Source organism: Drosophila hydei, unplaced genomic scaffold, assembly GCF_003285905.1.
Source record: "Drosophila hydei strain 15085-1641.00,03,60 unplaced genomic scaffold, DhydRS2 tig00000149-arrow-pilon, whole genome shotgun sequence".
NCBI lineage: Eukaryota > Metazoa > Arthropoda > Insecta > Diptera > Drosophilidae > Drosophila > Drosophila hydei.
The window spans coordinates 7,019,852-7,033,097 of record NW_022045678.1 but is presented as its reverse complement, the minus strand read 5'-3'; the positions used below and the strand labels follow the sequence as shown (position 1 = coordinate 7,033,097).

General features: G+C 33.1%; 2 protein-coding genes across 3 annotated transcripts; one reads left to right on the top strand and one right to left on the bottom strand.

Annotated features, from left to right (window-relative positions):
• Positions 1-355: 355 nt before the first annotated feature.
• On the bottom strand, positions 356-4,974 carry LOC111594396 (protein daughterless). 2 transcript variants are annotated; one of them, XM_023307663.2, is made up of 3 exons: positions 4,568-4,974; positions 3,582-3,719; positions 356-2,752 (listed from the first exon to the last, which is right to left on the bottom strand). In XM_023307663.2, the coding sequence occupies exon 3, from the start codon at positions 2,699-2,701 to the stop codon at positions 662-664; it is 2,040 nt and encodes a 679-aa protein (XP_023163431.1). In that variant the 5' UTR covers positions 2,702-2,752; positions 3,582-3,719; positions 4,568-4,974; the 3' UTR covers positions 356-661. The 2 variants fall into 2 exon arrangements, with proteins under 2 accessions (XP_023163431.1, XP_023163430.1); XM_023307662.2 differs by lacking the exon at positions 3,582-3,719.
• A 972-nt stretch (positions 4,975-5,946) lies between these two features.
• LOC111594397 (cyclin-dependent kinase 1) lies at positions 5,947-7,381 on the top strand. Its single transcript, XM_023307664.1, has 3 exons — positions 5,947-6,177; positions 6,235-6,738; positions 7,088-7,381. The coding sequence occupies exons 1-3, from the start codon at positions 6,029-6,031 to the stop codon at positions 7,329-7,331; spliced, it is 897 nt and encodes a 298-aa protein (XP_023163432.1). The 5' UTR covers positions 5,947-6,028; the 3' UTR covers positions 7,332-7,381.
• The last annotated feature ends 5,865 nt before the right edge of the window (positions 7,382-13,246 follow it).

The window sequence follows — 13,246 nt, the reverse complement described above, 5'->3', positions numbered from 1 at the left end:
CACCACAGGACTGGAAAACATATAATTTATATATATATATATATATATATATGTTTGTTTTAATTACATGCGGTCATTTAACACGATTAAGATAAATTAATGTGCATTTACTTATATATAGTCCTAAAAGTATGGGGAATACAAGAAAAAGTCCGTATGTATGAAATTTGATTTGATTTTTTTTTTTGTTTTTTTAATAATCTACTAGACATAATCATACAATTATGAATGAATGAAAGTTTAAAAAATGGCTACATTGACATCGCAAAATTATGTAAATCTAATGTGCTATCAATTGGATTTACAATTCAAATAAGTAAATCCAATTTGTTTTCAATTGGATTTCACAAATTAAACAACTGTAAATGATCTTACCCCGTCAATCAAGATAAAAAGAACTATATACAATTGACAAAGATGAAAAAATTGTAAAGTTGCTTGTGCCTAAAACCCAAGGTAATAAGGACAAGGACAAAATAAGCTAAAACTGCGGCAAAGTGGACATTGTCTCAGAAATGGTTTGAGTTGCATGATAGCGCCTCAAAAAATTGCTTAGTAAATGTTGGTCTAGCTCAAAAGCTGATGAGTACTTTGAAGTATCTGGGATCAATTGAGTGGTAATGGAAGATGGTGATGCTTTCGCGTCATTGCTGACATCATGCTATTGTGGATGTTGTACAATTTGTTGCTGCTGTTGTAAATGTGGTGGTAAAACATTACTAGATTGATTAGCTGGTAAGGTCATGCTGCTTATGGTCTGGGTAGGGGGGGGAACAACAAGTTGTGAAGTCTGGTTATGATGATAGGTATTCCCGCTAACTGATGGCTGTTGTATCATGTGATGTTGTAAATTCAATTTGGGACCATCTTCCGCTTTTTCCTCCTCCCGACGCTTTAGGCAAGCTGCTTTCGGATTCAAATTTCGTTCTCGAACTTGTTGTTCTAAAGTCATAATTACCTCTACTGCCATATTAAGGATGCCCAACTTAGTTTGAGGTTTATCAGATTTTAGGTGTGTCATACACATGCGTCCCAGTTCTTTCAAAGCCTCATTAATATCACGTATACGAATGCGCTCACGAGCATTGTTTGCTTGACGCCGTTCCTTTTCGCGGATAGCTTTGACAGCAGGCTCTGCGTCATCGTCATCGTCCGCTGAGGAACAATATCTACGAGGTCTCTTTGAACCTTTTGCACCCTGAGAAAGCTGTTGAAGCTGTGTAGCATTCGAAGGTTCTATGGAACTCGTAGGCTTTGTGTCAGATATTTCCAGATTCGATATACTAGAAGTTGTTGACACGCCGGCATGTGTGACATTACTGATTCCCATTTGCTCCTTTCGTTTCTTAGTAGGTTTTGAAGATGCGGATATTGATGTCGATGTATTTCGTTCCATTTTGATATTAGACAACCCAGTAGCTCCAATTGCTTGAATTGCGTTTGCACTAGAAGCAGGCGTACTCAATGAAAGAACTTCATGCGTAAGGGTACTTGACGTATTAGGTACTAGTGCGCCATTACCGGCAGCGCTACTGCCGCCAACTAGATGGGACGAAGGTGAATTGGCCACAAAGGAAGATAATGTTTCTGTATTGTCTATTGAATTCAGAGATGTATTAACATTTGCTAACATTTCTGGTTCGCAGTGGTTTCGTAGAACATTGAGAGCATCATCTAAGCGTTCTTCCATGCGAGCGCCTTGAAAAACAGATGCCATGGTATGTAAGCTAGTTACGGGCACCATATCACTTGCATAAGTTGAGGCGTTACTGCCGTTTAAGCCTGTATGATTCCAACCGGCGTTTCCAGAAACTGTCCCATCCCCAACTCCGGACTGTGTTAAAGGTGGCGGTGAATTAACAGGTGTTGATGGGTTCGAACTGAAGCTGCTTATACTCTGATCAGCTGCTGCAGCCGACATGTAGATCTGCTGACGCAATGACGCTGCCGTAGAATTACCAGCTCCAGATACTTTCGCACTTATCCCGCCAAAGGCATCAGAATTTTGAATCGCAGGACTAAGTTGTTGATTATGATGGGAATGTGCGTGAGGTAGCGGAGTATGATTTAGGGAATGGTGTGCTATTTGCCCAGCAGAAGAAAGAGAACTATGCTGTGCTTGCACTGCGGTTTGATTGTGTTGTGGCGAATTGTACACTGCTGGCGAGAGTACCGTCGGTTGGCCAATATTTGGTAAGTTACCAGAGCCACCGCGAAATGAGCTCATTGGCGGAAGAGATGTTGATGCCGGACTGTGCATACCAATCTGGCCACTTTCACCACCCATTTGTATACCAATATTCGTACTACTTGTTAAACCTTCAGCATTATGAACTTGTTGATGGTCCATTGTATGTGACGACATGGGTGCGTTGTTTTGATAAGACGTTTGACCCATATAATTCGTGCTGTTGTGCATTTGCGATTGGTACCATCCTGCGCTGCTAGTCGCTCCAGAATCAAAATACTGATCAACCGCCGTTGTGTTGGGAAACCTATTATTGCTTCCGTTGGCATCATGAATAGAATTAAAATCACTTGGGTATATTCCGTTTTCCACAGCAAGGCCTCCATATGGTGAATGATAGCCCCCTCCCCGTTCAGTTGCCCCTGTTCCCGGGGGTTGCTTATTAGCTATCTTGTTGAAGCAGTTTTGAAACACTTCATACAAGTGCATCGGCTCATCATCGCTGGTCGCCATGCTTTCTCAGATTTATGGATGATAGCAGAAAAACTATTTGTATTCAAAAACCTGTAAAGAAGCAATTTATTCAGTCAGGTTTTTAGATTTAATATCTATTAACTTATCTAGTTCTATATATATATATATATATATATATATATATATATATATATATATATATATATATATATATATATATATATATATATATATATATATATATACATGTATATATAAGTAAGTTACAAAATTAGCTAAGTATACAATATAGGGTAAAAAGGTAAATTTATTACGTTTGCTCCAAATTTTTTTTTACAAAAGGTTGATTTTAAATTGTCTCATATTAAACTTTATGATATATACGTTGACTTGTTGAGTGATATTAAATCTCACAGTAAATTGTAATACATCATACCAATTATTAAACGGTTTTAACGATGCAATGCCAGGATTTCAAATTTTACTATTTTGGAACAAATTTGACTAAAAAAAAGTTAAAAGAATTTTCTTAGAAATTTATTTCAATAGTTTCACGAAAAACTGCAGGCTCCATCTCTACGGATAACTACAAGTACGGCGCGATACAGATAAGTGTTACCAGACATTTGTCTTTCATCGAAAGAAATAACATTCTAAGTAGCAGCCGAATTTAAGATAAAATATAAGCTAATCATTAATTTAATAAGAAACAACCTAATGGTCTTTCCTAATCTGGTATCTATTAATGCAGATTTCCTTAACTTAATAATTTACCCTGAAAACGGAATCCGTAAAGAATAAAATTTATGTCAATTACAATTATTGCTGTCAATGCTTATAGTCTTATTGCCTCCTATATATGATAGGTACCACGGATTGAAATTACAGGCTCATGAGAATAACATCTTAATATACTTACAATAACAGAGCACAGCTGACAGTCAAAATAGTTAGTCAAAGTTACCGCCAACTGTACCGCAACCACTGACGTACTAACTATTAAGAATGTTACACCAGAAACATCGATATCATACTTGTCCACAGGCATATATATAAACTAAATAATGCCAAAATAATAAAAGTAAAATGCGTTAAATAATAAAATATTTCACAGACAGGTAAAAAAAAAGCAACAGGCGTCTGAATAAAACATATTTTCCCATATTTTATGAAGAATATGTAATTAGAGAACACTACCTCTTTATTTCCTTAAAATTTTGACCCCTGATTAATCATGTTTTGCATACGATACTACTATAAATATTAAATTCATCATGCTTAGCGAAAAATAAATCGAACACATACATTCTTTATACTACATATACTACATATATAACACGATATAACTTTTAGAGCAAATTTAGCTATTTGAATTCTGGTATCACAACAAAAAACAATGCGTATTTGTTGTTACGCTATGCAATTTTGGAGCTACATATTGTATGTACCAACACAGTATAACTTTTTAACGGCTGCCCTTGGGTTGAGCACTTTGTCCGACACCAAGGCGCACAATAAAAAACAAAAGGAACGTCAACAGATACGTATTAATGGATTTATTATTTATTGCATGTGGCAAATGTGATTATGAATTTGATTAAACCGTAATGTTAACAAATTTCGCTTGTGCCACAACAAATTTTAATTATAAAACTCATTAAAGTTTGTAGAGTAACAATACAGAGAACGCTCGTATCCAAACATTTTAGCAATCCCATAGATTTAAAATATTCATAGATTTAAAATATTATTTGAAATATTACTCTGATGTTATTTAATATATTTTTATTAAATGTGTGTTGTTATATACACATTTATTTATCCACTCTTGCCTTACTGAATTTACATATGTATGGATAAGAATGTTGCAAAAAATTTTTTGTCTGGATAAAAAACTATACTCACTTAAACAAATTTATAGATTTAATAGCCTTTTAATTTGTTTTTAGACGCTCAACTATTTTTGTACACTTTTTCACAACTACCGAACCTTTATTAATATAAAAAGGCGTGGATCGGATTTGTATATCTTTTGACCACGAACACACAAACTTCATATGCATGTATGTATGTATGTGTTATGATTTACACAAAACTTTCACAGATTAGCCCCACGGTTAGTAAATGTAATACTTTTTTAATTAACTCATGGTAATACATTTCTTAAAGCTCATTTAAAGTATTTTTACAGTTTGAACAACGTTTTTTCAAAAATTCAAAACATTTCTAAATTTAGTATTCTGCTTGCTTTGTTCGTGATACCATCGGGAACGCCATCTTTGTTCTCTTCGTGCGTCATTCTCAGTGTTGTGTTTTGTAAGTTTCGATAGATAATACATTTCGATTATTATTATTTTTTTGTTTGAGTATATTGAATCTCTTTGTTTAATTTGGATATCGAGTTGGTTTTTAGACCGGCATTACAAGAACTCTTGTGATGTATATGCTTAACTAATATTTTCTAAATACAATTATTCGTCTTTCAATATGAAAAAATTATCTTACGCTTTTATTATTAGAAGTAACAACCTACAATCTATATTATTATTATTATAATTCTAAGCATACAGAATTATAATAATAATATAGATTGTAGTTCGTTACTGCTTTGTAAATCAAAATTTATCATATTTGGATATATGCAACCTTAGATATAAAAAGGAATAAGAAAAGCGTAAGATAATTTTTTCATATAGTATATGAATATAGTATGTGTTTCTTCTCTTTTAAGAAATATGTTCGTAATGCAAAAGATTTTTTCACTTATTATGAATACGAAAAATGCCAATTAAATCGGACTATTTTGCATTGTTGTTAATTTTTTGCAAATTTGTAATACATTTTATATCTGAATTGATTTCAATTAGCAGGACCGTTGCCAAAACACAATTATTTACTGTCGTAAGTGATTCATTACAATTCTTATTGAATCCAATATATGTGTTGCATATTCAGTTTCTACGATTTTAATAGCTTACTTTTTGATAAATGTACAACGAATAACTACTCTTCTATATGTATTTTAGGCATAGTTGAACCATTCAACTATTTGTATTTTTATATGCGGTAATAATATGACTATGTTGTTAAAAAAGAAGAAAATAATATTATTAAGAATTTATTTAATGTGCCGTTAATGAAAGTTTTATATATTCCTTGAATATATAGCCAATGTGAACTTCCGTTTCATAGTCTATTCCTCTCGTTTTTTTTATTATGTCTTATTTCAATGTTTCAATGTGGATGAATATGAGGATGTTTTCGATAAGTTTCATTACTTATTGCTGTTTTAAAACTATCACGCTATCAACCGTGTGGCTAGCTTAAAAGATTCGCGGCATTTTTCTAAAGCTGACCGGGATAAAAATGGAAGACTTTGAAAAAATTGAAAAAATAGGTGAAGGTACCTATGGTGTTGTTTATAAGGGCCGGAACCGTTTAACTGGTCAAATTGTGGCCATGAAAAAAATTAGGTTGGAGTCTGATGATGAAGGAGTCCCGTCTACGGCAATAAGGTCTGTAAATTAATATTTATTATTTAAATGTTTGCTGAGAAGTTTAACTTGTTATAGAGAAATTTCATTGTTAAAAGAACTAAAACATCGGAATATTGTATGCTTGGAAGACGTATTGATGGAAGAAAATCGTATATACCTGATATTTGAATTTTTATCAATGGACCTAAAAAAATATATGGATTCCCTTTCTCCCGAGAAACACCTTGGTAGCCAGCTGGTTAAAAGCTATTTATACCAAATAACAGATGCAATATTGTTTTGTCATCGACGCCGGGTCCTTCATCGAGATTTAAAGCCACAAAATCTCCTAATTCACAAAAATGGTATAATTAAAGTAGCTGACTTCGGACTCGGTAGATCTTTCGGTATACCTGTACGCATATATACCCATGAAATTGTTACGCTCTGGTATAGGGCTCCGGAAGTATTATTGGGCTCTCCTAGATATTCATGCCCCGTTGACATTTGGTCCATCGGATGTATTTTTGCAGAAATGGCTACTCGGAAACCGCTATTTCAAGGAGATTCAGAGATTGATCAACTATTCCGAATGTTCAGGTAAAGATATGATATATTAAGTGTTAATATTACAAAAATAGTTTTGATCACAATTTTAATCGCGATACATATATATTTAATTTTCTGCCTAACGAACCTTACATAAATATTAAATCGTTTTAAAAGAAAGCTTATAAATCTTTTAATATTTATAATTCTGGTTTCACACGCCGAGTATTTAATTTACGACCGATCATATAATTTCATCCAGCCTCTTGCTTTCTAAGAACTTAAATGGAATCAAGAATTTAAAGAATTTTTCTGTATAAACACATTTCTGATATTTATATATGTATTTCTTTGTTAGATATACAAGTAATATTATAAGACATTTTCATATAATTTACAGAATACTCAAAACACCTACGGAGGATATATGGCCAGGTGTAACATCGCTTCCCGATTACAAAAATACATTTCCATGCTGGTCAACTAATCAATTGACAAGTCAGCTTAAAAATCTGGACTCTAACGGTATAGACCTTATTCAGAGAATGTTGATTTATGATCCAGTACATCGGATTTCAGCGAAGGACATTTTGGATCATCCGTATTTTTATGGATTTAAAATTGATTGGCCCACATGCGAATAATATTAAGTGTGCTACATTTAAACGAAAATAGACATAATCCTTTAAATATGAAGTGAATAGTTCTAAGCTATCATTAAAATAAATGTACATCTATATATATCTACATATATATATAATACACGTTCACTTCGTAATCGAAAATATATATATATACATATATATATATATATAATATATATACATATATGTATATGTTTCATATTTCGAGTCTTTAGCTGCAATAATGGGTAATGTACAGACAGACATTGCACAAGACATATATTGTTCACTTCGTGAATAAGTATAAAAATATCTTCAGCGCAAAGTAACAGTTAATAATATATATAAAAATTTGGTTTGGGTGAATGTGTGTTTGAGATGTAGCCCATTGTACGTCAAATCATAATCAACTTTCTTGAATTTTAGTATCATGTGTTTTGCCTTTATTCTGATTTTGTAGTAAATTAATATCCTACGATATTGATATTCTTTACATGGGATATTCCGAGTAAATGTATATATATTTTTAATTAACCTAACCTACATTTTTTAAATTAATTGGTTCATTTGCGTTTTCTACTCTAAATATTAAATATCGGTTAAATCTTTTTCTACGCGAATCGTTTAATAAGGCTGATTTGCAACTGAAAAAGGAGGCAATCAATCAAGTTTGCTTCGCAACTTTGATTTATTTGGTTTCATTCTTCAAATTTTTCACGACAAAATAAATCTTAAATTGTGGCTAAATGGTAAAAAAGTATTTCACATGAAGTGTCAGCAATCGCGGCTTCCATCTGAATAGTTCATCTTTGTAATATTCGGAGATCTTACACTCACGATTGCGCAAATGTATATACTTCAAATTTTTTATACTCTGCATTGAAATTGGAAATTCAAGATAAAAATTTGTGGAAATGTTTGAAACTGACAGAAGAAGTCGTGGTAGACCCATAAAGTATATATATTCTTGTTCAGAAAATTGAGTAGAATATATACAGGCATATCTGTCTATTCGTATGAACGCATTGATTTTGTAAACCATAAAAGATAGAAACTTGAAATTTTAAATATATAATACGGTATGCTAAATATAAACCGAATTTATATTTTTTGATAATTTATACCATTTCCTTTTTGTTGATAAAAATCAATAATTGGATAAAAATTGGAAGACTCCAGCTTACTGTGCATCCTTATTCCCCCAAATTGGCAAAAATCGTGTTTCAAATGGAGTCTAAGGCTTGGGCCAATTCACAGCAAGTGGTTAAGACATAAAAAATGTAGTCATCGAAACATTTTATAATTAAAAACTAAAATACCAACATAAAAATAGTTATTTCAACGACTTACACTAAAATTTATAAAGCTTATCTTTTTTATACACTAATCCCATTGAAAATGAAAAAATCATTATCATTGAATTGCTGTACATTATGATATCAATTTGAACCTTGCCAGCTGGGACAGTAGCGGACATCACGACAACCATTGCTACTTGATCGCGCTATGTACAAAATTTGAAAAACTGGATAGAGTATCGTTGGAATATTAGACATATACAATTTGTCAAAAAACTCTTAAACGCTGAGAAAAATAAAATTTTTTACATCAGATGCAAAATTAATGGCCTTTAATTCAAAGTAATGTAATTTTGTTAATGCTAAACTGTTTATTGAGTTAAATTATAAAAATAAGAAAAAACTAAAATATACAACCAAATAAGCAACAAAAACTGTTTACACAAAATACTTTGATCGTTTTAAACTTAAAATAAAATAAATTATGCTAATTTAAATATTCAGTATGACCTCAGTATGACGTAGCGTTTAACACGTGTTGAATCATAACCCTAAATCATACCGAAAGCATTTCAAATCTTACATTCAAAATCATTATTCTGTTTTCCAAGATAGTTAAATCCTTCCGCCATTATCAGAATGGATCATTGATACAGTACAGCATTACTTTTGTATCATTGCAAAACATGACATTTTCCCAATTTTCTGCCGGCTGAATAATCATGCTCACAGCAAAATTAAAGCCCTTTTCTACATTTACCAATGAAAGAAGCGGTTTCTTTCGTGCAACTGTTCAGGGTTCATATGCCGTAGGATGGCATGGCGTCCTGTTTCATATGATACATCTAAGTCTTATTCTTCCTGAAGGCACTTGGCAAGTGTTCGTACTGATATTTGCGGATATTGGTCAATCTTCCGAGCGATTTATAAAATTGTAAATTGTTTTCCTTGATATAGAAAACTATTCAGCTAATTATGGAATAGATTTGCTCAAGTTGTGATTATATTTAATCTATTAGACCATATCATTTTATTTATTTATTTAGATTAGTAAGCAACAAAAGCAAAAGAAATGCAAAAATAAATATCTATTAAGAGACGCAAAAAGAGGAAAAAGATTAAAACAGAATTGCAAAACGCAATGTGTAAACAATTTCTTGACAGCTTTAAAAAAGAGTAATTATACTCTGAATATGTACATTTTGATTTTTGTTATGTTTAAATTTCTTTAAATTTCAGTTCAGTTGGAAATGTAAAGGAGTTTGCATTTTGACTAAACTGACAATTACATTAACATATATATGGATCATATTTTGGAAACTTAATTACAATCCATTGAGTAAAACAAAAGTTAATTAAAAAAAACGTTTGGCCAATTTGCAAAATCACGTGGCAAGCAGCGCAATATATTCTAATGCGTGCACTATTTTTTATTCGAAGAATCGAAATTGCGATTGAATTCTGCTTGGATTGTCAACTGCAACTTAAATAGAGCTTTGAAACTTCTTGCACAAGCAGCGCTATTGCGGTGTTGGTAGAGGCGGCGATCGTTACTTAGAAGTTCTAGGTTCATTGTCAAACAGAGAAGTTTTATTGCTTTTTTTCCATTATGAAGTAGAGGTGTTGGTAGAGTTGATACACGTTACGTAGGTCTCTTCCACTTCTTAGATGTGGTCTGCATTGGCGAAGTCGCATAGCGCTTATCTTCGTTGCTTAAAGTTATTCCTATAGTAAAGCCCATCTACAGCCCAAGCGAAGTCTTTGCTGAAACTGCTCAATAAATAGAGGGCGTTAGTGCATATATTGTTTGTTATGTATATATAAAAGACGTATATAATGACTAGAATAGAACCCATACACAGGCTTCTGTGTGTCTCTTAGGCGAGTAGTCCCGACTAGAGCACTCTTACATTACTCTATCACGGAGTAAAAGATTATGTTCGTCCGTCCGTCCGTCCGAGCATAATTAAGATACAAATTGTCGATACAGATGTTCGTGCGTCGACAACTCTGCAAGTAGACTATACACACATATAAGTAGCGGTGAGCATGTCCGCCAAAGTCCGTGCTCGCGTTTAGAACAAATTCTTCAAACGTAATACAATAAAAGGAAGTTAATATATATATTTCATAAAATTTGTTGATGAAGCTGATGGGAATTATACGTATATACATACACTTGTGTGCAATCTATTTTTACATCAGTTACATTTATGTTACTTACATTTAGCGGTGGACATGCAAAAAATTCAGATGTTTTTAACAACCATTAATTAATGATCCGAAGGCAACATGGAAAAGCTTTAACACTTACGGTTTTGTCTAGCTGAAACAGCGTTGGACAGTTCGCTCGCTGACAATTAATAACAATAATTATTCAAAGGCCATAAACCTATTGGAGCAACAATATGATAGCCGATAATCGTTGAGATCTTGTTGAAAAGAAAGATAGAGAATGGATATATAAGAGCTTTCAGACAGTTTTAATGTCCATATGCGTGGGCTCAGCAGCCTGGTCACAAGACGCGCTGAGCGAATAGCCAGTGCCATGAGGGCCGAGATGCTTTTACAAAAGTTTGATGTGGTATCAAAAGCAAAAAAAATTGGAGGAGGCACTTTGGTGGCTTGCGAGATGCTCCAGTGAAGGCGGCAGGGTAAGATTTTTACTGAACTGTTATATTTCTGTTCTTGCCCTTAATGAACTTCGCACACTAGTCTGTAGCATCGCTGCTATTATTAATTCGCAACCTTTCGTCTTCATTTCGAAGTGCCTGGCAGCGTGTGAGCTGTAAGGTGAGTTGTGTGAGGTATTAAACCTAGTTATTCAATAGGAGAAAGATGTTGGGCCAAGCAACTGACGCTATGCTTAGAATTGTAATTTAAGAGCTAGAGTTCGCCAGCTTGATTTATATTTGTAAAGAGATTACGGTCTTACGTTCCGTTTTCTTTATATCCTTTACATGCGCATCCGTAATCCCGGCGCATCGGCTTGATTATGCTAGGTCGGCGTTTGTAGTTCGAGCTTTTAGTAATTAGTTTGTCGACAGCTCTGAACATGATATAAATTGACAATACATACATTTATAGTAGCGGACAGCACTCCAGTGACGTGCATATGCCTATGCCTATATGGGGCGAGGCCCACTGAGAGCATATCAAATCGGAAAAAGTATACATTTTAGGGTGAACAGAGTTTGGTTATTATATAAGCGGTAGCTCCCGACTTCAATTGTGTTGCTTGTGGCTTATAGTTTCATGTGTCTGTCGCCTGTTCTCATTTTAGTTTGTCAGTGTTGTCTTTCGGAGCCTTTTTTAATTTACTGGGTAAGTGTTAATGTTTCTACTGAAGAGTCCTTTATTTCGCCAATTTTGCGAATTTGTCTATTGATGTCAGTACAATTTAAATTTCATTATTTATTTTATTATTTTTTTATTTATTATTTATTTTATTATTTTTTTGGATTAGCCGTGTTATTTAGTTTCCTCTTGTCAAAAAAGGGTTGGATATAAACTTATTTTTGGTTTGATCAGATATCTAATATTGTTTTTTCAGTTTTTCGCTCAAAATTTTGTCTTCTGTGACATGTGGAGGCTTTTAAGGTAAGAGTGTTCTAGTCGACACTAGTTAAGTAGGAACTACAGTAATTTTTTTGTTGAATAACTTTTGTTATAGATTAACTTTATTAATAATAATAATATTGAAATGAGTATATTTGTTAAAGCACAGATAGCACAAAATACGTAAATTAGCACGACAAACCGAGTCGATTGAGCCCTGCCCGTCTATCCCTATGTATGAACGGGTATATATTAGGCGCATATTAGGTTTGTTTTAAATGATCGATAACAGTTCCGTTGTGTTGATATCGATCAAAAAGATGATCGAAATGCAGTATTTAAATTATAAAATGAGCTAGAGTCTCTAAATTTTATATTTTATTCCTATATAATTGTAAACATACATTAAAATGAGTGATTTTTTGTCTGTTAAAAAATTCGCATTTGCATTTAAATTATCTGCTGGTAAATATGTTTTGGATTTACTATTCTGCATGTTAGCATTGGTAGAAGTAACGCGTGTGGTCGAAGATTTCGGAGTCCAAATCCAGGCAAAGCCTAGATTGCTTTCCAAATAACATTTTTTATTGATACTACTTACGCGAAGAAGCATTGAAAATTCTATGTATAAGCCAGAAAAAACGTGGCGTGCATGTATGTGTGTATATCATGATGCCGAGCAACAGCCAAGAACTTTCAGACCTATGTGTCTGTCTGTCTTGACAATTAAATTTTTTAGATTTCGTCTTATGAATTAGAATATGAATATTGAAATCCGCAAAATAACGCAGAAATTATTAAGCAAAAAGGTTGGCAAGAAGCGCCATTCATACACATTTTTCGTATAATGCACACATGCATTCCTGAAATGCGTGAATGAGACTGAATTGAAGCTACTCCTTAGTAACTACTGTGTTCTGTGATCAACCCGTCGATTTTCGGCTTTTTTTTTTAAAATTATTTTTTACAAACATGAAGTCGTATCCTGGTGTCAGTTTTCTTATTTTTTTTTTATGCTAGAACCCAGAATTCTGGACAATCACGTTATAAAAATTGTTGTCGGAATGTTCGTTTGGTGAT

Coding starts and splice junctions, on each gene's coding strand:
- LOC111594396 (XM_023307663.2), bottom strand. CDS start 2,701: ATGGCGACCAGCGATGATGAGCCGATGCACTTGTATGAAGTGTTTCAA.
- LOC111594397 (XM_023307664.1), top strand. CDS start 6,029: ATGGAAGACTTTGAAAAAATTGAAAAAATAGGTGAAGGTACCTATGGT. Junction 6,178..6,234: donor GTCCCGTCTACGGCAATAAG/GTCTGTAAATTA, acceptor AACTTGTTATAG/AGAAATTTCATTGTTAAAAG. Junction 6,739..7,087: donor CAACTATTCCGAATGTTCAG/GTAAAGATATGA, acceptor TATAATTTACAG/AATACTCAAAACACCTACGG.